Source organism: Heptranchias perlo, unplaced genomic scaffold (assembly GCF_035084215.1).
Source record: "Heptranchias perlo isolate sHepPer1 unplaced genomic scaffold, sHepPer1.hap1 HAP1_SCAFFOLD_134, whole genome shotgun sequence".
Taxonomy (NCBI): Eukaryota; Metazoa; Chordata; class Chondrichthyes; order Hexanchiformes; family Hexanchidae; genus Heptranchias; species Heptranchias perlo.
Genome location: NW_027138580.1, coordinates 699,634 through 726,694, shown reverse-complemented (window position 1 = coordinate 726,694; position 27,061 = coordinate 699,634). Strand labels below are relative to the sequence as shown.

The 27,061-nt window shown below is 48.7% G+C and overlaps 1 protein-coding gene and 1 pseudogene across 1 annotated transcript; one reads left to right on the top strand and one right to left on the bottom strand.

Moving 5' to 3' along the window:
* LOC137308606 (zinc finger protein 229-like) overlaps positions 1–27,061 on the top strand; it is a 32,961-nt pseudogene that overhangs the window by 3,422 nt on the left and 2,478 nt on the right.
* LOC137308601 (zinc finger protein 239-like) lies at positions 21,342–26,380 on the bottom strand. Its single transcript, XM_067977222.1, has 2 exons — positions 26,309–26,380; positions 21,342–23,476 (listed from the first exon to the last, which is right to left on the bottom strand). The coding sequence occupies exon 2, from the start codon at positions 23,112–23,114 to the stop codon at positions 22,539–22,541; it is 576 nt and encodes a 191-aa protein (XP_067833323.1). The 5' UTR covers positions 23,115–23,476; positions 26,309–26,380; the 3' UTR covers positions 21,342–22,538.

Below are 27,061 nucleotides of genomic sequence, written 5' to 3'. Positions count from 1 at the left end.
GTGAGGTCATCCACTTTGGATCAAAAAAGGATAGACCAGGGTACTTTCTAAATGGTAAAAAGTTAAAAACAGTGGATGTCCAAAGGGACTTAGGGGTCCAGGTACACAGATCATTGAAGTGTCATGAACAGGTGCAGAAAATAATCAAGAAGGCAAATGGAATGCTGGCCTTTATATCGAGAGGACTGGAGTACAAGGGGGCAGAAGTTATGCTGCAGCGACACAAAACCCTGGTCAGACCGCACCTGGAGTACTGTGAGCAGTTCTGGGCACCGCACCTTCGGAAGGACAGATTGGCCTTGGAGGGAGTGCAGTGTAGGTTTACTAGAATGATACCCGGACTTCAAGGGTTAAGTTACGAGGAGAGATTACACAAATTGGGGTTGTATTCTCTGGAGTTTCGAAGGTTAAGGGGTGATCTGATCGAAGTTTATAAGATATTAAGGGGAACGGATAGGGTGGATAGAGAGAAACTATTTCCGCTGGTTGGGGATTCTAGGAGTAGGGGGCACAGTCTAAAAATTAGAGCCAGACCTTTCAGGAGTGAGATTAGAAAACATTTCTACACACAAAGGGTGGTAGAAGTTTGGAACTCTCTTCCGCAAACAGCAATTGATACTAGCTCAATTGCTAAATTTAAATCTGAGATAGATAGCTTTTTGGCAACCAAAGGTATTAAGGGATATGGGCCAAAGGCAGGTATATGGAGTTAGATCACAGATCAGCCATGATCTTATCAAATGGTGGAGCAGGCTCGAGGGGCTGAATGGCCTCCTCCTGTTCCTATGTTCCTCTCTCTATTGGAGGTGGGGGTCTGAGGCCTCTCTCTATGGGGGGGGGGTGGTCTGAGGCCTCTCTCTCTGGGGCAGAGGGGGTTCTGAGGCCTCTCCCTATTGGGGGGGTCTGAGGCCTCTGTCCATGGGGGGGGTCTGGGGCCTCTCCCTATTGGGGGGGTCTGAGGCCTCTCCCTATTGGGGGGGTCTGAGGCCTCTCCCTATTGGGGGGGTCTGAGGCCTCTCCCTATTGGGGGGGTCTGAGGCCTCTCCCTATTGGGGGGGGTCTGAGGCCTCTCCCTATTGGGGGGGTCTGAGGCCTCTGTCCATGGGGGGGTCTGAGGCCTCTCCCGATTAGGGGGGTCTGAGGCCTCTGTCCATGGTGGGGGGGGGGCGGTCTGAGACCTCTCTCTAAGTGGGGGAGGGTTTAAGGAGCAAAATTGCAGGGAAATTACAGAGAGATGCAAGAACGACAGAGCAGTGATAATGGGGGACTTCAACTGTCCTAATATAGACTGGGATTGTAATAGTGTAAAGGGCAAAGAGGGGGAGGAATTTCTGAAGTGTGTTCAGGAGAACTTTCTTGATCAGTATGTTTCTGGCCCAATGAGGAAGGAGGCATTGCTGGATCTAATTCTGGGGAATGAGGTGGGGTCAAGAGGAGCAAGTGTGAGTGAGGGAACATTGAGGGAAGAGCGATCACAATATCATAAGGTTTAGATCAGTTATGGAAAAGGTCAAGGAGCAATCTAGAGTAAAAATACTTGATTGGAGGAGGGCCAATTTCAGTGGGTTGAGAACGGATCTGGCCCGGGTAAATTGGAATCAAAGATTGTCAGGCAAAACTGTAATCGAACAACGAGCGGCCTTTAAGGAGGAGATGGTTCGGGTACAGTCCAGGTACATTCCCACGAGGGGGAAAGGTAGGGCAACCAAAGCCAGGGCTCACTGGATGACAAAAGAGATAGAGAGTGAGATGAAACAGAAAAAGGGGGCGTATGACAGATGTCAGGTTGATAATACAAGTGAGAACCAGGCTGAATATAGAAAGTTCGGAGAGGAAGTGAAAAAGGAAATAAGAGGGGAAAAGAGAGAGAATGAGAATAGACTGGTGGCCAAAATAAAAGGGAATCCAAAACTCTTCTATCGGCATATAAATAGTAAACAGGTAGTAAGAGGAGGGGTGGGGCCGATTAGAGACCATAAGGAGATCTATTCATGAAGAGAGGTCCAACCCCTCACCCTGAGACTATGCCCCCTCGTTCTAGACTCTCCAGCCAGGGGAAACAGCCTCTCAGCATCTACCCTGTGAAGCCCCCTCAGAATCTAATGTTTCAATGAGATCACCTCTCATTCCTCTAAACTCCAGAGAATATAGGCCCATTCTACTCAACATCTCCTCATAGGATAACCCTCTCATCCCAGGAATCAATCTCGTGAACCTTCACTGCACCGCCTCTAAGGCAAGTGTATCCTTCCTGAGATAAGGAGACCAAAACTGTACACAGTACTCCAGGTGTGGTCTCACCAAAGCCCTGTACAATTGCAGCAAGATGCTGCCAAAGTCACAGTAAAAGAGGATGTAGTTGAGATACTGGATGGGCTAAAAATTGATAAAGAGGAGGTACCAGAAAGGCTGACTGTACTTGAAGTAGATCAGTCACTCAGTCCGGATGGGATGCATCCGAGGTTGCTGAGGGAAGTAAGGGTGGAAATTGCGGAGGTGCTGGCCATAATCCTCCAATCATCTTCAGATATGGGGATGGTGCCAGAGGACTGGAGAATTGCAAATGTTACACCCTTGTTCAAAAATGGGTGTAAGGATAAACCCAGCAACGACAGGCCAGTCAGTTTAACCTCGGTGGTGGGGAAACTTTTAGAAACGATAATCCGGGACAGAATTAATAGTCACTTGGACAAGTGTGGATTAATAAAGGAAAGTCATGTTTAACTAACCTGATTGAATTTTTTGTTGAGGTAACAGAGAGGGTTGATGAGGGCAATGCGGTCCATGTGGATATGGACTTCCAAAAGGCCTTTGATAAAGTGTCAGCAAACTTGAAGCCCATGGAATAAAAGGGGCAGTGGCAGCATGGATAGGAAATTGGCGAAGTGACAGGAAACAGAGAGTAGCGGTAAACGGTTGTTTTTCGGACTGGAGGAAGGTGGACAGTGGTGTTCCCCAGGGGTCTGACCCACTCTCTCCCCATAGCCCTGTATCAATCCCAAACTAATCCCACTGCCCCGCTCTCTCCCCATAGCCCTGTATCAATCCCAAACTAATCCCACTGCCCTGCTCTCTCCCCATTGACCTGAATCAATCCCCAAACTAATCCCACTGCCCCGCTCTCTCCCCATAGCCCTGTATCAATCCCCAAACTAATCCCATTGCCCCGCTCTCCCCTGAGCCCTGTATCAATCCCCAAACTAATCCCACTGCCCCACTCACTCCCCATAGCCCTGTATCAATCCCCAAACTAATCCCACTGCCCCACTCTGTCCCCATAGCCCTGTATCAATCCCAAACTAATCCCACTGCCCCATTCTCTCCCCATAGCCCGGTATGAATCCCAAACTAATCCCACTGCCCCACTCTCCCGCATAGCCCTGTATCAATCCCAAACTAATCCCAATGCCCAATTCTCTCCACATTGCCCTGTATCAATCCCAAACTAATCCCACTGCCCCACTCTCTCCCCACAGCCCTGTATCAATCCCAAACTAATCCCAATGCCCCATTTTCTCCCCATAGCCCTGCATCGATCCCAAACTAATCCAACACCCCCACTATCCCCCATAGCCCTGTCACAATGCCAAACTAATCCCAATGCCCCGCTCTCTCGCCATCGCCCTGTATCAATCCCCAAACTAATCCCACTGCCCCGCTCTCTCCCCATAGCCCTGTATCAATCCCCAAACTAATCCCACTGCCCCACTCTCTCCCCATAGCCCTGTATCAATCCCAAACTAATCCCACTGCCACACTCTCTCCCCACAGCCCTGCACCAATCCCAAACTAATCCCACTGCCCCACTCTCTCCCCATAGCCCTGCATCAATCCCAAACTAATCCCACTACCCCACTCTCTCCCCATAGCCCTGTATCAATCCCCACACTAATCTCACTGCTCCACTCTCTCCCCATAGCCCTGTATCAATCCCAAACTAATCCCACTGCCCCATTCTCTCCCCATAGCCTTGTATCAATCCCTAAACTAATCCCACTGCCCCACTCTCCTGCATAGCCCTGTATAAATCCCAAACTCATCCCACTGCCCCGCTCTCTCCCCACAGCCCTGTATCAATCCCAAACTAATCCCACTGCTCCACTCTCTCCTCACAGCCCTGCATCAATCCCAAACTCATCGCACTGCCCCGCTCTCTCCCCATAGCCCTGTATCAATCCCAAACTAATCCCACTGCTCCACTCTCTCCTCACAGCCCTGCATCAATCCCAAACTAATCCCACTGCCCCATTCTCTCCCCATAGCCTTGTATCAATCCCCAAACTAATCCCACTGCCCCACTCTCTCCCCATAGTCCTGTATCAATCCCAAACTAATCCCAGTGCCCTGCTCTCTCCCCATAGTCCTGTATCAATCCCAAACAAATCCCATTGCCCCGCTCTCTCCCCAGAGCCCTGTCTCAATCCCAAAGTATTCCCACTGCCCCACTCTCTCCCAATAGCCCTGTCTCAATCCCAAACTAATCCCACTGCCCCATTCTCTCCCCATAGTCCTGTATCAATCCCAAACTAATCCCAGTGCCCTGCTCTCTCCCCATAGTCCTGTATCAATCCCAAACTAATCCCACTGCCCCGCTTTCTCCACATAGCCCTGTATCAATCCCAAACAAATCCCATTGCCCCGCTCTCTCCCCAGAGCCCTGTCTCAATCCCAAAGTATTCCCACTGCCCCACTCTCTCCCCATAGCCCTGTATCAATCCCAAACTAATCCCACTGCCCCGCTTTCTCCACATACCCCTGTATCAATCCCAAACTAATCCCACTGCCCCGCTTTCTCCACATACACCTGTATCAATCCCAAACTAATCCCACTGCCCCGCTTTCTCCACATACCCCTGTATCAATCCCAAACTAATCCCACTGCCCCGCTTTCTCCACATACCCCTGTATCAATCCCAAACTAATCCCACTGCCCGACTCTCTCCCCATAGCCCTGTATCAATCCCAAACTAATCCCACTGCCCCACTCTCCCCCAGAGCCCTGCATCAATCCCCAAACTAAACCCACTGCCCCACTCTCTCCCCATAGTCCTGTATCAATCTCACACAAATCCCACTGCCCCGCTCTCTCCCCATAGCCCTGTATCAATCCCAAACTAATCCCACTGCTCCACTCTCCCCCAGAGCCCTGCATCAATCCCCAAACTAATCCCACTGCCCCACTCTCTCCCCATAGTCCTGTATCAATCTCACACCAATCCCACTGCCCCATTCTCTCCCCATAGCCCTGTATCAATCCCAAACTAATCCCACTGCCCCACTCTCTCCCCATAGCCCTGTATCAATCCCAAACTAATCCCACTGCCCCACTCTCTCCCCATAGTCCTGTATCAATCCCAAACTAATCCCACTGCCCCACTCTCTCCACATAGCCCTGTATCAATCCCAAATTAATCCCACTGCCCCACTCTCTCCCCATAGCCCTGTATCAATCCCCAAACTAATCCCACTGCCCCACTTTCTCCACATACCCCTGTATCAATCCCAAACTAATCCCACTGCCCCACTCTCTCCCCATAGCCCTGTATCAATCCCAAACTAATCCCACTGCCCCACTCTCTCCCCATAGTCCTGTATCAATCCCAAACTAATCCCACTGCCCCACTCTCTCCACATAGCCCTGTATCAATCCCAAATTAATCCCACTGCCCCACCCTCTCCCCATAGCCCTGTATCAATCCCCAAACTAATCCCACTGCCCCACTTTCTCCACATACCCCTGTATCAATCCCAAACTAATCCCACTGCCCCACTCTCTCCACATACCCCTGTATCAATCCCAAACTAATCCCACTGCCCCACTCTCTCCCCATCGCCCTGTATCAATCCCAAACTAATCCCACTGCCCCACTCTGTAAGGGAATATAGTTTCCACACAAATTCAGTCCTCGTGGTTAAAAACACACTTCCTGAGGCAAGTTCAGTGAAATGGGCCTGTCGGTTCGAACACGTCGCGAGGCAACCACATTCCAGAACCAAGGAAGGACGATAGCTGGGCCTCTCGTACTGATAAGGGAACCATCTCTGAGTCCACATCTCACTTTTGATGTGTAACTTTTCCTGTCTTTCTATGATCAGCTGTCTGTATTAATCAAACAGGACATGGAATATATGGGAACTGATGAGTTTCTGTCAGTTTTATCAGGGCCTTTTGCATCTCAGGGAGTTGCCCGACTGGTGGAGACTGCGAACGGAAACAGTTGCAGCCACAGGAGGAGACAGCTCTCGAAGCCTCTCACATAACAAGGAGGCCTCAGGGTTAATGGCCTGGGAACAGGCAGGGAGGAAGAGAACAAGTCCAGGCCGCCAGCCTCGGCCTTGAAGTGAAGGGAGGTTTGAGGGGCAGGCCCCTCGAGTGTTGGAGGCCCAAGATTGGCCAACCAGAGGCAACGACATTTTGAGGGCCACTCAATCAGCCCGTGAAACGTAGAGATGAGAATTGGGCTGACCGCTCTTCCTTTGTCTGGAGAGATACACGAGGCCTCGTTGGCCACCGCGCCCTTGAGGGTGAGCCCGATAGGGGAGATCCCACTGTGTGAGTGACAGCCCCGGGGCCATCCCCCAAAAGGAACAGGAAAGAGAGAGACCCCCCTTTCGAGAGTCAGGGAGTGAAAAGAGGGAGAGAAGGAGATACAGAGAAGACAAGGTGGAGAGGGAAAAGAGGTTAAACAGACAGGAACAAAAGTTACGATCTCCGCCCAGAGGATAGCGGAGTAAATTAATGCCTTGTTTTCCGGTTATTATTCCTGAAATACTTGAATGTATTGGTCCTTGCTTTTGTTCAAATAAAAGATCATCACTGTAACCAATTGGTGGCAGGTTCACCGACATAAACCTGACAACTCTCCCCATAGCCCTGCATCAATCCCCAAACTAATCCCACTGCCCCACTCTCCCCCATAGCCCTGTATCAATCCCCAAACTAATCCCACTGCCCCACTCTCTCCCCATGGCCCTGTATCAATCCCCAAACTAATCCCACTGCCCCACTCTCTCCCCATAGCCCTGTATCAATCCCCAAACTAATCCCACTGCCCCACTCTCTCGCCATAGCCCTGTATCAATCCCCAAAAGAATCCCAATGCCCCACTCTCTCCCTAAAGCCCTGTATCAATCCCCAAACAAATCCCACTGCCCCACTCTCTCCCCATAAACCTGAATCAATCCCCAAACTAATCCCAATGCCCCACTCTCTCCCCATAACCCTGTATCAATCCCCAAACTGATCCCACTGTCCCACTCTCTCCCCATAGCCCTGTATCAATCCCAAACTAATCCCACTGTCCCACTCTGTCCCCATTGCCCTGCATCAATCCCCAAAATAATCCCACTGCCCCGCTCTCTCCCCTGAGCCCTGTATCAATCCCCAAACTAATCCCACTGCCCCGCTCTCTCCCCTTAGCCCTGTATCAATCCCCAAACTAATCCCACTGCCCCACACTCTCCCCACAGCCCTGGATCATTCCCAAACTAATCCCACTGCCCCGCTCTCTCCCCATAGCCCTGTATCAATCCGCAAACTAATCCCACTGCCCCACTCTCTCCCCATGGCCCTGTATCAATCCCAAACTAATCCAACTGCCCTGCTCTCCCGTCACCCTGTTGCTCTTCGTACACTGACTGGTGTCTCTCTCTCCCCTTGTTCCTGTCAGTGCACTGACTGGTGTCTCTCACTCTCCCCTTGTTACTCTCAGTGCACTGACTGGTGTCTCTCTCTCTCCCCTTGTTACTGTCAGTGCACTGAATGGTGTCTCTCTCTCTCTCTCACCCCTTGTTACTGTCAGTACGCTGACTGGTGTCTCTCTCTCTCCCCTTGTTACTGTCAGTCCACTGCCTGGTGTCTCTCTCTCACTCTCCCCTTGTTACTGTCAGTACACTGACTGGTGTCTCTCTCTCTCTCTCCTCTTGTTACTGTCAGTGCACTGACTGGTGTCTCTCTCTCTCCCCTTGTTACTGTCAGTACACTGACTGGTGTCTCTCTCTCTCTCTCTCCCCTTGTTACTGTCAGTGCACTGACTGGTGTCTCTCTCTCTCACTCTCCCCTTGTTACTGTCAGTGCACTGACTGGTGTCTCTCACTCTCCCCTTGTTACTGTCAGTACACTGACTGGTGTCTCTCTCTCTCACTCTCCCCTTGTTACTGTCAGTGCACTGACTGGTGTCTCTCACTCTCCCCTTGTTACTGTCAGTACACTGACTGGTGTCTCTCTCTCTCTCTCCCCTTGTTACTGTCAGTGCACTGACTGGTGTGTCTCTCTCTCCCCTTGTTACTGTCAGTACACTGACTGGTGTCTCTCTCTCTCCCCTTGTTACTGTCAGTACACTGACTGGTGTCTCCCTCTCTCTCCCCTTGTTTCAGGGACAGGCAACATTCCACATTGCCCACCAGACTCTGTTTTTTTCTGGTGGATTGTGGGCGTCCCACTCTGTGTGAAATGCAGGTCAGTCGGAATTGTCAGCGTTTTTTAATTGGAGATTTTAAAAAGTGGAATCTTTGAGACACGGAAATATTGATTTTGCACTAAAGATTCATTTGGGATTGGAGTAAACAGTGTAATATTTTATTGCAAAATAATCTCAGGCCAGAGAAAATCAAAGGAGTGGATGGGGTTCAGACAGAGAAACCTTACAGAGAAAGATTATCTGTAATCACCAGGCATTGTTCTCTGACTATTTATGCTGTTCATTTACGGAATCCGACACTCACCTGACGAAGGAGGAAAGCTCCGAAAGCTTGTGATTCCAAATAAAGCTGTTGGACTATAACCTGGTGTTGGAAGACTTCATACATTTGTCCACCCCAGTCCATCACCGGCATCTCCACATCATCACTAAAGAAACAGATGATCTGGTCATTATTACATTGCTGTTTGTGGGATCTTGCTGTGCGCAAATTGACTTCTGCGTTTCCAACATGACAACAGTGTCTACACTTCAAAAAAGTACTTCATTGGCTGTAAAGGGCTTTGGGATGTCCTGAGGCTATATAAATGCAAGTCTTTCTTCCTTTGTTCTTTACTTTCGAGCAGCGTAGACTGAGAGGTGACCGGATAGAGGCCGAGAAAATAATTACAGGGCTGGATAGCATCCGATTATTCCAGTTTAACAGATTGGGGAGGACCAGGGAACACGAGTTTAAACTATGGAAGAGTAGGAATAGACTGGATGTGAGGCGGTTCCTCTTTTCCCAGAGAGTACCGAGCCTCTAGAATACGTTCCCAGCTGGTGGGGTGGGTGCTGGCTCTCTGCCTTCAAGAGGGAGCTGGACCGGTTCCTGACTGGTCCATCATATAGAAGGTCAGTGTCTTTCTGGATAACACTTGGTCCGTGTGATCTGCTGGACTGCTTTCGACAGATCAATTAGCTCCAATCTCATCTCAGGAGATCTCAACCACTCAACATACTGTCCACAGGGGAGTTCTCCCAGTGCCCTGGGACCAACATTCGTGCTTCAAACAACACCAGCAAAAAAAACACTTGATTGAACAGCCACTCGTCTCATTGCTGTTTGTGGGATCAAGCTGGCTGCCCCGTCACAACAGGGACTGCACTTCAAAAGGACTTGTCTTATCTTAAGTGACATTAAAAAGAGGCAGCACACTGTGTGTTTAACGCAAAGCTGATTTCTTTGGCTTTTGTCCAGAATATTAAACTCCAGGCCAGTTATAGGGATTATTAACATCAGAAACAAACCCCAACTGTCAGAATGAACGTGGTTCAGTCCTGGATGTGATGAACAGCAGAATCCAACCCCTGCAGTCACAGATGAACTCGCTGGTGAGTCAGAAGGTGGGATGACTGAGTGAATCCCTTCCCACACACGGAGCAGGTGAACGGCCTCTCCCCGGTGTGAGCGCGTCGATGAGTTTCCAGCTCTGACGGGGAACTGAATCCCTTCCCACAGTCCCCACATTTCCACGGTTTCTCCCCGGTGTGACTGCGATTGTCTCTCGACAGACCTGATGATCGGCTGAAGCCTCCTCCACACACACAACACGTGTGCGGTCTCTCACTGCCGGGATTGGGTCTTTTTCTTTCCACATTCAAAGGCCGATGATATTCAGGTCCTGATGAATCGAGGGACTCGGTCAGATCTTGACGTGAGGTTTGGTTTGAGTTTCCCGTCTGCAAATCCTCCCCTTCCAATACCCTGTAAAATGAATTAAAAACAGGAAAAGGGGAGTGTGAGAGAGAACCCACAAATAAACAAAGGCAGGTTGTGAAATTGAGCCTCATTAACCTGGTAACTTGTGGGGCCGGCACCAGAGAAAAGTGACCATGAAACTGCCGATTGTCGGAAAAACCCAACTGGTTCACTGATGTCCTTCAGAGAAGCGAACCTGCCATGGGGTCTGGGCCGACACATGAAAAAGAAACGCGAGTAATGGCGGCGGTGGGCCCCCACAATCCCCCGCGCCCCAGAAACCCCTCTATCTCTTCCCTCTGCTCAGACTGCGCATGCTCCCCCAGGCCGCGCCCTGCATTCTGGGAGCAGCCTCGGGCCTGTCGTTTTGTCGCTCAGTCGGACTCGGTGGAAACGGGAGAAGAAAACCGGGAATAAAAAGGCGGCGGGTAGGACCGGGGGGCGGGGCGGGGGGACGGGAGCCGCCGGACCATCGAGTGCGCGCCTCACCTCCCCGGCGGGCGGGCGGTCGGTCGCGGCCGCCATTAAAATCGATCCGCTCGGTGAGGCTCCGGGACCCGCACCGCGCATGCTCCGCCCGCCAGACCCGCGCCTGCGCACTGCGTCCCATTCCCCAGAGCTGCCAAAGCAAGAGTTGCATTCGAGCAGCGCCTGTCCCATCCTCAGGGCCCCTCCCCCTCCCCCTCCCCCACACAGCCCAGCAGCTGCTGGTGAAGTTGCAGCCACTGTTGCAATGCAGCCAGTGCATGAGAACATAATGCACAGCAGGATCCCACAAGCAGCACCGAGCAGGTGATCTGGTTTTTTGAGGTGGTCGGTTGAGGGAGAAACTCTCCTGCTCTCCTTTGCGGTGGTGGCCGCGGGATCTTTTGGGTCCACCCCGAGAGGGGCAGGCAGGGGCTTCGGTTTAACGTCTCATCCCATGGACGGCTCCTCCGACCGTGCGACGCTCCCTCAGTACCGACCCTCCGACAGTGCGACGCTCCCTCAGTACTGACCCTCCGACAGTGCGACGCTCCCTCGGTACTGACCCTCCGACAGTGCGACGCTCCCTCAGTACTGACCCTCCGACACTCCCTCAGTACCGACCCTCCGACAGTGCGACGCTCCCTCAGTCCTGACCCTCCGATAGTGCGACGCTCCCTCGGCTCCGACAGTGTGGCGCTCCCTCAGTACTGACCCTCCGACAGTGTGACGCTCCCTCAGTACTGCACTGAAGTGTCAGCCTCGATTGTGTGCTTCTGACTCAGGCGAGAGTGATACCCACTGAGCCACAGCTGACATAGGCCATATTCTAGTGTGTGGAGCATTCTGGGTATGATTGCCCGCCATTGTAAGCACCAATTGCTGATATTTCTGAGATGGGGTTTAGAAACGCAAGGTGTAAATGATACCGTGAGCCGAAAGAGGTGCATTTGGAGCGGAGAACCAGTGACACACTGCGTAACCGGGCGCAAACATTCATTCTCAGCCCAGACATCATTTCGAGAAAGGAATAAAATTCATTTTATTTGATTTTAAATGGTTTAATTTACAAATTGAATCATGTTTGTGTCATTGTATTTCCCAACACAGATTCAAGGCTTCATTTTTTTGAATGTGGAAGGAGAAATGTTTGTCTGTTGTGTCTGTGGGAAAAGATTTCAAACATCAGTGTGAGTGGAAAATCACCGAGACACACACACCCGAGTGAGAGTGTTCCAGTGCACTGAGTGTGGAAAGAGCTTCAACCAGTCACACAGCCTGAAAAAACATCGCACCGTTCACATCGGGGAGAAACCGTCCACGTGTTCTGTGTGTGGACAAGGCTTCAACTGATCATCCAACCTGGAGAGACACAAGGACACCCGGACCATGGAGAAACCGTGGAAATGTGGGGACTGTGGGAAGGGATTCATTTCCCCGTCCCAGCTGGAAACTCATCGACGCAGTCACACCGGGGAGAGGCCGTTCACCTGCTCCGTGTGTGGGAAGGGATTCACTCGTTCATCCCACCTGCTGAGACACCAGCGAGTTCACACCGGGGAGAGGCCGTTCACCTGCTCCGTGTGCGGGGAGGGATTCACTCAGTCATCCCACCTGCTGAGACACCAGCGAGTTCACACTGAGGAGAGGCCATTCACCTGCTCCGTTTGTGGGGAGGGATTCACTCAGTCATCCCACCTGCTGACACACCAGCGAGTTCACACCGGGGAGAGGCCGTTCACCTGCTCCCTGTGTGGGGAGGGATTCTATCAGTCATCCCACCTGCTGACACACCAGCGAGTTCACACCGGGGAGAGGCCGTTCACCTGCTCCGTGTGCGGGAAGGGATTCCCTCGGTCGTCCCACCTGTTGACACACCAGCGAGTTCACCAGTGACTGCAGGCGGTTGGATTCTGCTGTTATCGCTGCTGTTAATCACATCCAGGACTGAACCATGTTCATTCTGGCAGTTGTTAGAATTTACAATGTTAGAATTTGCTTTGTTCTCAATCAAAGTTAATCACATCTCGATATGTGTTAATATCAGAGGCTCGCAAGAACAACAGAGGCCCGCCAGTCATCACATTATCTATCTGGGATGCCCAGGACATAGACTGTCCCTTTGTATTGCCAGGCAGGAGACATCAAGTTAAACTTTAAGCAATTAAACTATTAACACGGCCATTATGTCGAGGTCTGGAGGAATCTCACTTCAATATATATTCTGGGCATCATGTGAGATGACTCACATTAAAGGGGATGATTTAAGAACAAACAGCAAGGCTTTTGGTTTGTTAAGCTGACAGGACGGTCAGAAGTCCAATCTGCAGAAGCCAGGCCGGATCACCTTGGGCCTGCAGGAAACCAGTGTGTATGAGTTTATTGTCTCACCGTAATAGTTCTTATACTATTGGTGTCGGTGTAATAAAGTTGCATTCGGACAATACGCTCGATCCTGACCCACGGGGAATCATTTAATTGAGTTTAAGAGGTTTCCTTCCAGGTGCTTTGTTTCTGCTGACTGGCGGGTCTCACGACTTTGCTTGCGGTGAGGTGACGCTCTTTGAGGGTCGGAGTGAACATTTCCACGGAAATAATTGGCAAAGGAGTTTGTGAGAGACGGTGAGGTCTGTGTTTTTACTGGTTCCTGGATAGTAAATAGTGTTTCTCCTTCCCACTACAGGTCGATGGAAAATAAATAAATTTGTTCCTGTTCCATATTACATAGAATGTACAGCACAGAAACAGGCCATTCGGCCCACCTGGTCCATGCTGGTGTTTATGCTCCACACGAGCCTCCTCCCTTCATCTCACCCTATCAGCATATCTTTCTATTCCTTTCTCCCTCATGTGTTTACCGAGCTTCCCCTTAAATGCATCTACACTATTCACCTCAACTACTCCTTGTGGGAGCGAGTTCCACATTCTCACCACTCTCTCGGTAAAGAAGTTTCCCCTGAATTCCCAATTGGATTGATCAGTGACTATCTCATATTTATGGCCCCTAGTTTTAGACTCTCCTACAAGTGGAAACATCTTCCCTCCATCTACCCTATCAAACCCTTTCATAATTTTAAAGATCTCTTTCAGGTCACCCACTCAGCCTTCCCTTATCTGAAGAAAGGAGTCTCAGCCTGTTCAGTCTTTCCAGAGAAGAATCGTTGAAGGTGGCAGAGCAGGTTGAGAAAGCGGTTAAAAAAGCATACGGGATCCTGGGCTTTATAAATAGAGGCATAGAGTACAGAAGTATGGAAGTTATGATGAACCTTTATAAAACACTGGTTTGGCCACAGCTGGAGTATTGTGTCCAGTTCTGGGCACCGCACTTTAGGAAAGATGTGACGGCCTTAGAGGGTGCAGAGGAGATTTACTGGAATGGTTCCAGGGATGAGGGACTTTAGTTACGTGGATGGACTGGAGAAGCTGGGGTTGTTCTCCTTGGAACAGAGACGGTTGAGAGGAGATTTGATCGAGGTATTCAAAATCATGAAGGGTCTGGACAGAGTAGATAGAGAGAAACTGTTCCCATTGGCGGAAGGGTCTAGAACCAGAGGACAGAGATTTAAGGTGATTGGCAAAAGAACCAAAGGTGACATGAGGAAAAACTTTTTTTTAATACAGCGAGTGGTTATGATCTGGAATGCACTGCCCGAGGGGGTGGTGGAGGCAGATTCAATCATGGCCTTCAAAAGGGAACTGGATAAGTCCTTGAAAGGAAAAAATTTGCAGGGCTACGGGGATGGGGCGGGGGAGTGGGACCAGCTGGATTGCTCTTGCATCGAGCCGGCACGGACTCGATGGGCCGAATGGCCTCCTTCCATGCTGTAACCTTTCTATGATTCTACATCCTCCCCAGTGTGACTGAGGTTGTGTCTTAATCGGCCTTGGCACCCTTCCGAAAGTGTGGTGCCCATATATGGGCTTTCATTCCAAGAGGAATAGAATTGAAAAGCAGACAAGTGATGTGAAACTCGCATAGAACCTCGGTGAGACCACACTTGGAGCACTGTAAACAGTTCTGGATTCCATATTATAAAAAGGAAAATAGAGGCATTGGAGAGGGTGCAAAAAAAGATTTACAAGGATGATACCAGAACTGAGAGGTTCTAATTATCAGGAAAGACCGAACTCTCGAAAAGATAAGGCGGAGAGATATTTTAGATACTCCTCCCCACAGGTATGTGATGTTCAGCACCTGAGAAGTCCTAACACAGGATTGTTCCTTTTTACTCAAGTTCATTATAACCCAAACCCAGATATAAACAAATCCAACCTTTAAGCAGGGACTGCGAGACTCGACCGCAGAGGGTGATCAGTCCTCGGAGCGGAAGGAGAAACTCTCTTCACCGGAGGATCCCTGACGTCCAGTCTCCAGGGATCCCTGATTCCTGGGTCTGGCCTTGAGAGCCTGTACAGCGAGCTGTCAGCATTTCGACCATGGGGAGCAGCACGGCCACCGTTCCTGGCTGATTTCGTCTGGCAAAGCCGAGGGCAATGGTGGAACACCATCACCAAGTTGCATTAATGTAGCGCCTTCAACTTTGTCATGGAGCCAAAGAAGGAGTGTGTAAGATTCGGTGGTTAATGTACAATTATATCAGATTAAGTATCGTCCAGCTCCGGGGAGCCCCGGGCACCATGACAGTAAATAGACCTCAGACCTCCTCTCCCCTCTCCCCTATCATAGAGAGAGGCCTCAGACCCTCCCATAGAGAGAGGCCTCAGACCCCCCCCCCTCTCCCCATAGAGAGAGGCCTCAGACCCCCCCTCTCCCCATAGAGAGAGGCCTCAGACCCCCCCCTCTCCCCATAGAGAGAGGCCTCAGACCCCCCCACTCTCCCCATAGACAGAGGCCTCAGACCCCCCCCTCTCCCCATAGAGAGAGGCCTCAGACCCCCCCTCTCCCCATAGAGAGAGGCCTCAGAACCCGCCCCCTCCCCCATAGAGAGAGGCCTCAGAAACTGCCCCCTCCCCCATAGAGAGGCCTCAGAAACTGCCCCCCCCCATAGAGGCCTCAGACCAACCCCACCCATAGAGAGGCCTCAAACCCCAGAAGGACAGTCTCCATTGTACATCACAGGCGTGACCCATCCTCACTTGAAAACCAATCCCACACTCACTGACACCAATCTCCTCCTGTCTGATATAAACCAATCCCACACTCACTGACACCAATCTCCTCCTGTCTGATATAAACCAATCCCACACTCACTGACACCAATCTCCTCCTGTCTGATATAAACCAATCCCACACTCACTGACACCAATCCCCTCCTGTCTGATATAAACCAATCCCACACTCACTGACACCAATCTCCTCCTGTCTGATATAAACCAATCCCAGTCACTGACACCAATCTCCTCCTGTCTGATATAAACCAATCCCACACTCACTGACACCAATCTCCTCCTGTCTGATATAAACCAATCCCAGTCACTGACACCAATCTCCTCCTGTCTGATATAAACCAATCCCAGTCACTGACACCAATCTCCTCCTGTCTGATATAAACCAATCCCAGTCACTGACACCAATCTCCTCCTGTCTGATATAAACCAATCCCACACTCACTGACACCAATCTCCTCCTGTCTGATATAAACCAATCCCAGTCACTGACACCAATCTCCTCCTGTCTGATATAAACCAATCCCAGTCACTGACACCAATCTCCTCCTGTCTGATATAAACCAATCCCAGTCACTGACACCAATCCCCTCCTGTCTGATATAAACCAATCCCACACTCACTGACACCAATCTCCTCCTGTCTGATATAAACCAATCCCACACTCACTGACACCAATCTCCTCCTGTCTGATATAAACCAATCCCACACTCACTGACACCAATCTCCTCCTGTCTGATATAAACCAATCCCACACTCACTGACACCAATCTCCTCCTGTCTGATATAAACCAATCCCAGTCACTGACACCAATCTCCTCCTGTCTGATATAAACCAATCCCACACTCACTGACACCAATCCCCTCCTGTCTGATATGAACCAATCCCACACTCACTGACACCAATCTCCTCCTGTCTGATATAAACCAATCCCACACTCACTGACACCAATCTCCTCCTGTCTGATATAAACCAATCCCAGTCACTGACACCAATCTCCTCCTGTCTGATATAAACCAATCCCAGTCACTGACACCAATCTCCTCCTGTCTGATATAAACCAATCCCACACTCACTGACACCAATCTCCTCCTGTCTGATATAAACCAATCCCAGTCACTGACACCAATCTCCTCCTGTCTGATATAAACCAATCCCAGTCACTGACACCAATCTCCTCCTGTCTGATATAAACCAATCCCACAGCCCAAGATAGATTAAATTCAGCCCGTTATTTGGGTCAGACTTGTCTCCATTCCCGTGCCGAGGGGAATACTGTACCAGACGGGAGGGGCAACATTTGGGGACTCTCCATTCTCCACCAATCCCCATTCTCCACCTGGGCCCTTTCTTTCTGGTGGATAATGGGGGTCCCACTGTGTGTAATGTGCAAGTGAGCAAGGACTGGTCAGCACTTTATAATTGGAGATTTTAACCAGTTTGAGTTGCAGCAAATTAACTTGGGACTGCTGTAGAAAGTAAACCATTTTGTTGCAAAATGACCCGGTCGAGTCGCTGAATGAAGGGGAAAGGTCACAGACAGCGGTTCTTAAAGGGACACTGCAACCCCGACAAGTCATCGTCTCAACAACATTTCAGGGGTTAACAACATCTGTGGAGGAAAACTGGTCCAATGAGGTCTCTCTCCTGTCACACCTCCCGTCTCACACTTTGGGTCTTGATGGCCCTCGAATTTCAGACACAACAAACTGGAACTGAAAGGGATAAGGGACCAAGGAATCAAAGGCTACAAACAGAGGGAGAGACTTGACCAACGGAGAACTAATGGGGGCAGAAGAAAACACCAACTGCGATCGAGCAGTCAGCAAAATCAACAATGAAGGAAAAGGACAACACATCAGATCGCTCCCAATGTTGATCTGAAATCTCCTTTCAGTCGCCACCTTGGGCTCTCACTGAGTTGAGGACTTAGTGCCGGAAATAAAAATTTACAAGGAAAAGCCTTAAAACCTCTCGGTGACAGCGGCCGTCCCTGTGTTTTCTGTCGCACCCCAGAGAGAGGGGTCAGAATCCCTGGGCTTGAGGAATTGCGAGACTTCGCCCAGCGAGCACCCGTGTGTCAGCAGTTCACAAGCACAACTGGCGGCTTGTTGACACATTCGCAGGACTGGTGTCTCTCAGAGTTAACAAGGAGTGGGTGAGAGACAGAGAGAGAGAGAGAGAGACAGAGAGAGAGAGAGACAGACAGAGAGAGAGAGACAGAGACAGACAGAGAGAGAGACAGAGACAGACAGACATAGAGACAGACAGAGAGAGAGAGACAGAGAGAGAGACAGAGACAGACAGACATAGAGAGACAGACAGACAGAGAGAGAGACAGACAGACAGAGAGAGAGACAGACAGACAGAGAGAGACAGACAGAGAGAGACAGACAGAGAGAGACAGACAGACAGAGAGATAGAGAAAGAGAGACAGACAGACAGAGAAAGAGAGACAGACAGAGAGAGAGACACAGAGAGAGAGAGAGAGACAGACAGACAGACAGAGAGAGAGACAGACAGACAGACAGACAGAGAGACACAGACAGACAGACAGAGAGACAGACAGACAGACAGACAGAGAGAGAGACACCAGTCAGTGTTCGCTCAGATAGCAGGTTGCACTTTTTAAAATCTCTAATTAAAAAGCCCTGACAATTCCTACTGATTGGTGAACTGCGTGCTGCCCCATTTTGGAACTGGAGGCTTGTTAACGCATTCGCAAGATGGGCCATTCAAAGAATGCGCCTGGACTTGCTGCTTGAGAATCTTCCTTTTCCCCCTGTGCAGTAACGGCTGAGAATAGACAGTGATGGGAACAGATTGAAAGTCATTTGCTGTGATTCTTTTTTTGTGTCTAAAACCAAATAGGAAGGAAAACCATGAAATTTTTGAACATTTTTTAAGGTATTCAAGGCATTATTTATTTAACGACACACATTGCATGCACATATTTACTTACCTTACAGCACAGACAGGAGGCCACTCGGCCCATTGTGCCTGTGCCAGCTCTTTGAACCAGCCATCCAATTCGTCTCCTGCTCTTTCCCCAAAGCCCTTCAATTTTCTCCCCATCAAAAACAAGTGTCAGTGGGGGAGCATTTAGGGAACAGTGATCATATTATCATCAGGTTTAGAAAAGCTATGGAAAAGGACACGGACTACTCCAAAGTAAAAATACTCAATTGGAGGAGGGCCAATTTCAGTGGGATGAGAAGAGATCTGGCCCGGGTAAATTGGAATCAAAGATTGTCAGGCAAAACTGTAATTGAACAGTGGGCGGCCTTTAAGGAGGAGATGGTTCAGGTACAGTCCAGGTACATTCCCACGATGGGGAAAGGTAGGGCAACTAAAGCCAGGGCTCACTGGATGACAAAAGAGATAGAGAGTAAGATGAAACAGAAAAAGGGGGCGTATGACAGATGTCAGGTTGATGATACAAGTGAGAACCAGGCTGAATATAGAAAGTTCGGAGGGGAGGTGAAAAGGGAAATAAGAGGGGCAAAGAGAGGGTATGAGAATAGACTGGTGGCCAAAATAAAAGGAAATCCAAAGGCATGTAAACAGTAAACAGGTAGTAAGAGGAGGGGTGGGGACGATTCGGGACCATAAAGGAGATCTACTCGCGGAGGCAGAGGGCACGGCCGAGTTACTAAATGAGTACTTGGCATCTGTCTTTACCAAGGAAGAAGATGCTGCCAGAGTCTCAGTAAAGGAAGATGTAGTTCAGGTACTGGATGGGCTAAAAATTGATAAAGAGGAGGTACTAGAAAGGCTGACTGTACTTAAAGTAGTCATGATGTGGAGATGCCGGTGATGGACAACCCCAGTACTTAAAGTAGATCAGTCACCCGGTCCGGATGGGATGCATCCTAGGTTGCTGAGGGAAGTAAGGGTGGAAATTGCGGCAGTACTGGCCACAATCTTCCAATCATCCTTAGATATGGGAGTGGTGCAAGAGGACCGGAGAATTGCAAATGTTATACCCTTGTTCAAAAAGGGTGTAAGGATAAACCCAGCAACTACAGGCCAGTCAGTTTAACCTCGGCGGTGGGGAAAGTTTTAGAAACGATAATCCGGGACAGAATTAGCAGTCACTTGGACAAGTGTGGATTGATTAGGGAAAGCCAGCACGGATGTGTTAAAGGCAAATCATGTTTAACCAACTTGAAAGAGTTTTTTGATGAGGTAACAGAGAGGGTCGATGAGGGCAATGCGGTTGATGTGGTGTATATGGACTTTCAAATGGCGTTTGATAAAGTGCCGCATAATAGGCTTGTCATCAAGATTGCAGCCCATGGAATAAAGGGGGCAGTAGCAACATGGATACAGAATTGGCTAAGTAACAGGGAGCAGAGAGTAGTGGTGAACGGTTGTTTTTCGGACAGGAGGGAGGTTACAGTGGTGTTCCCCAGGGGTTGGTACTAGGACCACTGCTTTTCTTGATATATATTAATGACTTGGACTTGGATGTACAGGGCACAATTTCAACATTTGCAGATGATACAAAACTTGGAAGTTTAGTAAACAGTGAGGAGGATAGTGATAGACTTCAAGAGGATATAGACAGGCTGGTGGAATGGGCGGACACGTGGCAGATGAAATTTAACGCAGAAAAATGCAAAGTGATACATTTCGGTAGGATGAATGAGGAGAGGCAATATAAACTAGAGGGCACAATTCTAAAAAGGGTAAAGGAACAGAGAAATCTGGGGATTTATGTACACTAATCGTCGAAGGTGGCAGGGCAGGTTGAGAAAGCGGTTAAAAAAGCATACGGGATCCTGGGCTTTATAAATAGAGGCATAGAGACCAAAAGTATGGAAGTTATGATGAACCTTTATAAAACACTGGTTCAGCCACAGCTGAAGTATTGTGTCCAGTTCTGGGCACCGCACTTTAGGAAAGATGTGAAGGCCTTAGAGAGGGTGCAGAAGAGATTTACTGGAATGATTCCAGGGATGAGGGACTTTAGTTATGTGGATAGACTGGAGAAGCTGGGGTTGTTCTCCTTGGAACAGAGACGGTTGAGAGGAGATTTGATCGAGGTGTTCAAAATCATGAAGGGTCCAGACAGAGTAGATAGAGAGAAACTGTTCCCATTGGTGGAAGGGTCAAGAACCAGAGGACGTAGATTTAAGGTGATTGGCAAAAGAACCAAAGGTGACATGAGGAAAAACTTTTTTACGCAGCGAGTGGTTAGGATCTGGAATGCACTGCCCGAGGGGGTGGTGGAGGCAGATTCAATCATGGCCTTTAAAAGGGAACTGGATAAGTACTTGAAAGGAAAAAAATTGAGGGCAACGGGGATACGGCGGGGGAGTGGGACCAGCTGGATTGCTCTTGCAGGGAGCCGGCACAGACTCAATGGGCCGAATGGCCTCCTTCTGTGCCTATGATTCAAATATTTATCCTGTTCCCTTTATAAACTTACCATTGAATCTGCTTCCACCTCGCTTTCAGGCAGCGCATTCCAGATCATCACAACTCGCTGCGTAAAAATATTTCTCATCTCACCCACTAACTCTTATACCGATCACCTTAAATCTGTGTCCTCTGGTTACCGACCCTTCTGCCACTGGAAACAGTTTCTCCTTATTTACTCTATCAAAACTGTTCATGATTTTGAACATCTCCATCAAATTTCCTCTCAACCGTCTCTGCTCTGAGGAGAACAATCCCAGCTTCTCCAGTCTATCCAAGTAACTGAAGTCCCTCATCCCTGGTACCATTCTAGTAAATCTCCTCTGCACCCTCTCCAATGTGTTGACATCTTTCCTAAAGTCTGGTTCCCATATATGGGGTTCATTTCTAGAGGGATAGAATTGAAAAGCAGAGAAGTTATGTTGAACTTGTACAGAACCTTGGTTAGACCACACTTGGAGTACGGGGCACAGTTCTGGTCTCCATATTACAAAAAGGAAAATAGAGGCATTGGAGAAGGTGCAAAAAAGATTTACTTGGATGATACCAGAACTGAGAGGTTCTAATTATCAGGAAAGACTGAACAGGCTGGGGCTCCTTTCTCCAGAAAAGAGAAGGCTGAGGGGTGACCTGATGGAAGTCTTTAAGATAATGAAAGGGTTTGATAGGGTAGACGTGGAGAAGATGTTTCCCCCTGTGGGGGACACAAAACTAAGGGTCATAAATATAAGATAGTCACCAATAAATCCCATAGGGAATTCAGGAGAAGCTTCTTTACCCAGAGAGTGGTGAGAATGTGGAACTCGCTCCCACAAGGAGTGGTTGAGGCGAATATTGTGGATGCATTTAAGGGGAAACTCGGAGGGAGAAAGGGATAGAAGGATAAGCTGATAGGGTGAGATGAAGGGAGGAGGCTCGTGTGGAGCATAAACACCGGCATGGACCAGGTGGGCCGAATGGCCTGTTTCTGTGCTGTACATTCTATGTGATATGTAACAGGAACAAATTTATTTATTTTCCATCTACCCGTAGTGGGAAGGAGAAACACTATTTACTATCCAGGAACCAGTAAAAACACAGACCTCACAAACTCCTTTGCGAATTATTTCCGTGGAAATGTTCACTCCGACCCTCAAAGAGCGTCACCTCACCGCAAGCAAAGTCGTGAGACCCGCCAGTCAGCAGAAACAAACCCCCCAAACTGCCCGAAGGAACATGGTTCAGTCCTGGATGTGGTTAACAGCAGAATCCAAACCAATGCAGTTACTCATGAACTCGCTGGTGTCTCAGCAGGGTGGACGACCGAGCAAACCCCTTCCCACACAGAGCAGGTGAACAGCCTCTCCCCGGTGTGAACTCGCTAGTGTCTCAGCAGGGTGGACGACCGAGCAAACCCCTTCCCACACACAGAGCAGGTGAACGGCCTCTCCCCAGTGTGAACTTGCTGGTGTGTCAGCAGGTCGGATGACTGAATGAATCCCTTCCCACAGACGGAGCAGGTGAACGGCCTCTCTCCAGTGTGAACACACTGGTGTGTCAGCAGGCTGGACGAACGCCTGAAAGTCCTCCCACAGTGAGAGCAGTTGAACGGCCTCTCCTCGGAGTGAACAGATTGGTGCATTAGTAGCTCCCACAAGGTTTTAAAACTCCCAGTGCAGTCAGAACATTTAAACGGTCTCTGATCAGTGTGGACTCGCTGGTGATTCTGTAGAACAGAGAACTGAGCGAACCCCTTCCCACACACGGAGCAGGTGAACGGCCTCTCCCCGGTGTGAATGTGCTGGTGTGTCAGTCGGCTGGTTGAAGCAGTAAAACCCTCCCCACAGGTGGAGCAGGTGAACGGCCTCTCCCCGCTGTGACTGCGTCGATGAGTTTCCAGCTGGGACGGGGAATTGAATCCCTTCCCACAGTCCCCACATTTCCACGGTTTCTCCATGGTCCGGGTGTCCTTGTGTCTCTCCAGGTTCGACGATCAGTTGAAGCCTCGTCCACACACAGAACACGTGGACGGTTTCTCCCCGCTGTGAACGGTGCGATGTTTTATCAGGCTGTGTAACTGGTTAAAGCTCTTTCCACACTCAGTGCACTGGAACACTCTCACTCGGGTGTGTGTGTCTCGGTGATTTTCCACTCACACTGATATTTGATCTTTTCCCAGAGACACAACAGACAAACATTTCTCCTTCCACATTCAAAGGCCGATGATATTCAGGTCCTGATGAATCGAGGGACTCTGTCAGATCTTGACGTGAGGTTTGGTTTGAGTTTCCCGTCTGCAAATCCTCCCCTTCTAATACCCTGTAAAAGGAGTTTACAAAAGTCATCGCTGTAAATACAGGATAGAAATTCAGAACAGACAATTCTAGTTTCTGTCGAACATTCTTTCCCCTCTCGTTCCCCTCAAGCTGTAAATCCCCGTCCCACACTCTCTCCCTCCTCCCTCACTCTGCTGCACCTCATGTTCACTCTCCCGATTCTCACTGCTCTGCAGATCCACACTTACTGGTTCCTGTTCAGGACACAGACACCTGCGATTCCTCATGCAGGCTGCTCGGCCTAATATATATGGACTACGTTACTGGACTAAAAAAAGCATGGACTTTACTGTATTACTGGACAAAAAATATATAATGTATGTACAATACTATATTATGGGATAAAAATATATATAGTGCTTGTAAAATACTATATTACTGGACTAAGATGTATAATGTATGTACTGTACTGTATAACTGGAATAAAAATAATATATGTACAGTACTATATTACTGGACTAAAATATAAAATAGAGTACTAGACTAAATAGATATATTATATACAGTACTGTATTATTGGACTAATATATAATGTGTACAGTACTGTATTACTGGACTAATATATAATGTTTACAGTACTGTATTACTGGACTAATATATAATGTGTACAGTACTGTATGACTAGACTAATAATGTGTACAGTACTGTATTACTAGACTATAAATATACAATGTGTACAGTACTGTATTACTCGACTAATAATATATAATGTGTACAGTACTGTATTACTAGACTAATAGTGTACAGTACTGTATTTCTAGACGAATATATGTGTATCATACTGTATTACTAAACTAATAATATATAATGTGTACAGTACTGTATTACTAGACTAATTATATAAAGTGTACAGTACTGTATTACTAGACTAATTATATAATGTGTACAGCACTGTATTACTAGACTAATAATATATAATGTGTACAGTACTGTATTACTAGACTAATATATAATGTGTACAGTACTGTATTACCAGACTAATATATAATGTGTACAGCACTGTATTACTAGACTAATAATATATAATGTGTACAGTACTGTATTACCAGACTAATATATAATGTGTACAGTACTGTATTACTAGACTAATTATATGTGTACAGTACTGTATTACTAGACTAAAATATACTGTGTACAGTAATGTATTACTAGACTAATATACTGTGTACAGTACTGTATTACACGACTAATATATAGTGTACAGTACTGTATTACTAGACTAATAGATAATGTGTACAGTACTGTATTACTAGACTAATATATAATGTGTACAGTACTGTATTACTAGACTAATATATAATGTGTACAGTACTGTATTACTAGACTAATATACAATGTGTACAGTACTGTATTACTCGACTAATATGTGTATAGCACTGTATTACTAGACTTTTTTTTTATTCGTTCATGGGATGTGGGCGTCGCTGGCGAGGCCGGCATTTATTGCCCATCCCTAATGTGCACAGTGCTGTATTACTAGACTAATATACAATGTGTACCATACTGTATTACTAGACTAATAATATAGAATGTGTACAGTACTGTATTACTAAACTAAGATATAATGTGTACAATACTGCATTACCAGACGAATATTACAGTACTGCATTACTAGACAAATGTGTACAGTACTGTATTATTAGACTAATGTACAATGTGTACAGTACTGTATTACGAGACTAATATATGTGTACAGTACTGTATTACTGGACAAATATATAATGTGTACAGTACTGTATTAGTAGACTAATATATGTACAGTACTGTATTACGAGACTAAAATATACTGTGAACAGTAATGTATTACTAGACTAATATACTGTGTACAGTACTGTATTACTAGACTAATATATAATGTGTACAGTACTGTATTACCAGACTAATATATAATGTGTACAGCACTGTATTACTAGACTAATATATAATGTGTACAGTACTGTATTACCAGACTAATATAAAATGTGTACAGTACTGTATTACCAGACTAATATATAATGTGTACAGTACTGCATTACCAGACTAATATATGTGTACAGTACTGTATTACTAGACTAATATATAATGTGTACAGTACTGTATTACCAGACTAATGTATAATGTGTACAGTACTGTATTACCAGACTAATATATAATGTGTACAGCACTGTATTACTAGACTAATAATATATAATGTGTACAGTACTGTATATTTTTTTGTAAATCTGCAGATGTAAAATGGATTAAAAGCCTCCACGGAAATACTCGTTCCGAAAACAAGACTCTTTTACATTGTACAGTACGGACAGGGTCAGATTAGCAGCCGAATGTCCCCGAGAAACGACCTCCCCTGACAGACCCACATCTGGGCCCGACTGGGCTCAGACAGGCTGCCGCGGCTGGAATGAAGTCCTCGGGGTGAAACCCAGCAGCTTCTCCTCCGGCTCGAACTGATGCCACAAAATGGACCGACACAGGAGGCGAGGGGCCGACTTCCGCATCCAGCGCCCACCCTGATGGATCCCGGCTCTGAATTCCTCAGTCTGGAATTTCTGGACTCGGTTCCGTGCGCGGAAAAAAACCGCGAGTAATGGCGGCGGTGGGCCCCCACAATCCCCCGCGCCCCAGAAACCCCTCTATCTCTTCCCTCTGCTCAGACTGCGCATGCTCCCCCAGGCCGCGCCCTGCATTCTGGGAGCAGCCTCGGGCCTGTCGTTTTGTCGCTCAGTCGGACTCGGTGGAAACGGGAGAAGAAAACCGGGAATAAAAAGGCGGCGGGTAGGACCGGGGGTCGGGGCGGGGGGACGGGAGCCGCCGGACCATCGAGTGCGCGCCTCACCTCCCCGGCGGGCGGGCGGTCGGTCGCGGCCGCCATTAAAATCGATCCGCTCGGTGAGGCTCCGGGACCCGCACCGCGCATGCTCCGGCCGCCAGCCCCGCGCCTGCGCACTGCGCCCCATTCCCCAGAGCTGCCAAAGCAAGAGTTGCATTCGTGCAGCGCCTGTCCCATCCTCAGGGCCCCTCCCCCTCCCCCTCCCCCTCCCACACACAGCCCAGCAGCTGCTGGTGAAGTTGCAGCCACTGTTGCAATGCAGCCAGTGCATGAGAACATAATGCACAGCAGGATCCCACAAGCTGCACCGAGCAGGTGATCTGGTTTTTTGAGGTGGTCGGTTGAGGGAGAAACTCTCCTGCTCTCCTTTGCGGTGGTGGCCGCGGGATCTTTTGCGTCCACCCCGAGAGGGGCAGGCAGGGGCTTCGGTTTAACGTCTCATCCCATGGACGGCTCCTCCGACCGTGCGACGCTCCCTCGGTACCGACCCTCCGACGCTCCCTCGGTACCGACCCTCCGACAGTGTGACCCTCCCTCAGTACCGACCCTCCGACAGTGCGACGCTCCCTCAGTACTGACCCTCCGACAGTGCGACGCTCCCTCGGTACTGACCCTCCGACAGTGCGACGCTCCCTCAGTACCGACCCTCCGACAGTGCGACGCTCCCTCAGTACCGACCCTCCGACAGTGCGACGCTCCCTCAGTCCTGACCCTCCGATAGTGCGACGTTCCCTCGGCTCCGACAGTGTGGCGCTCCCT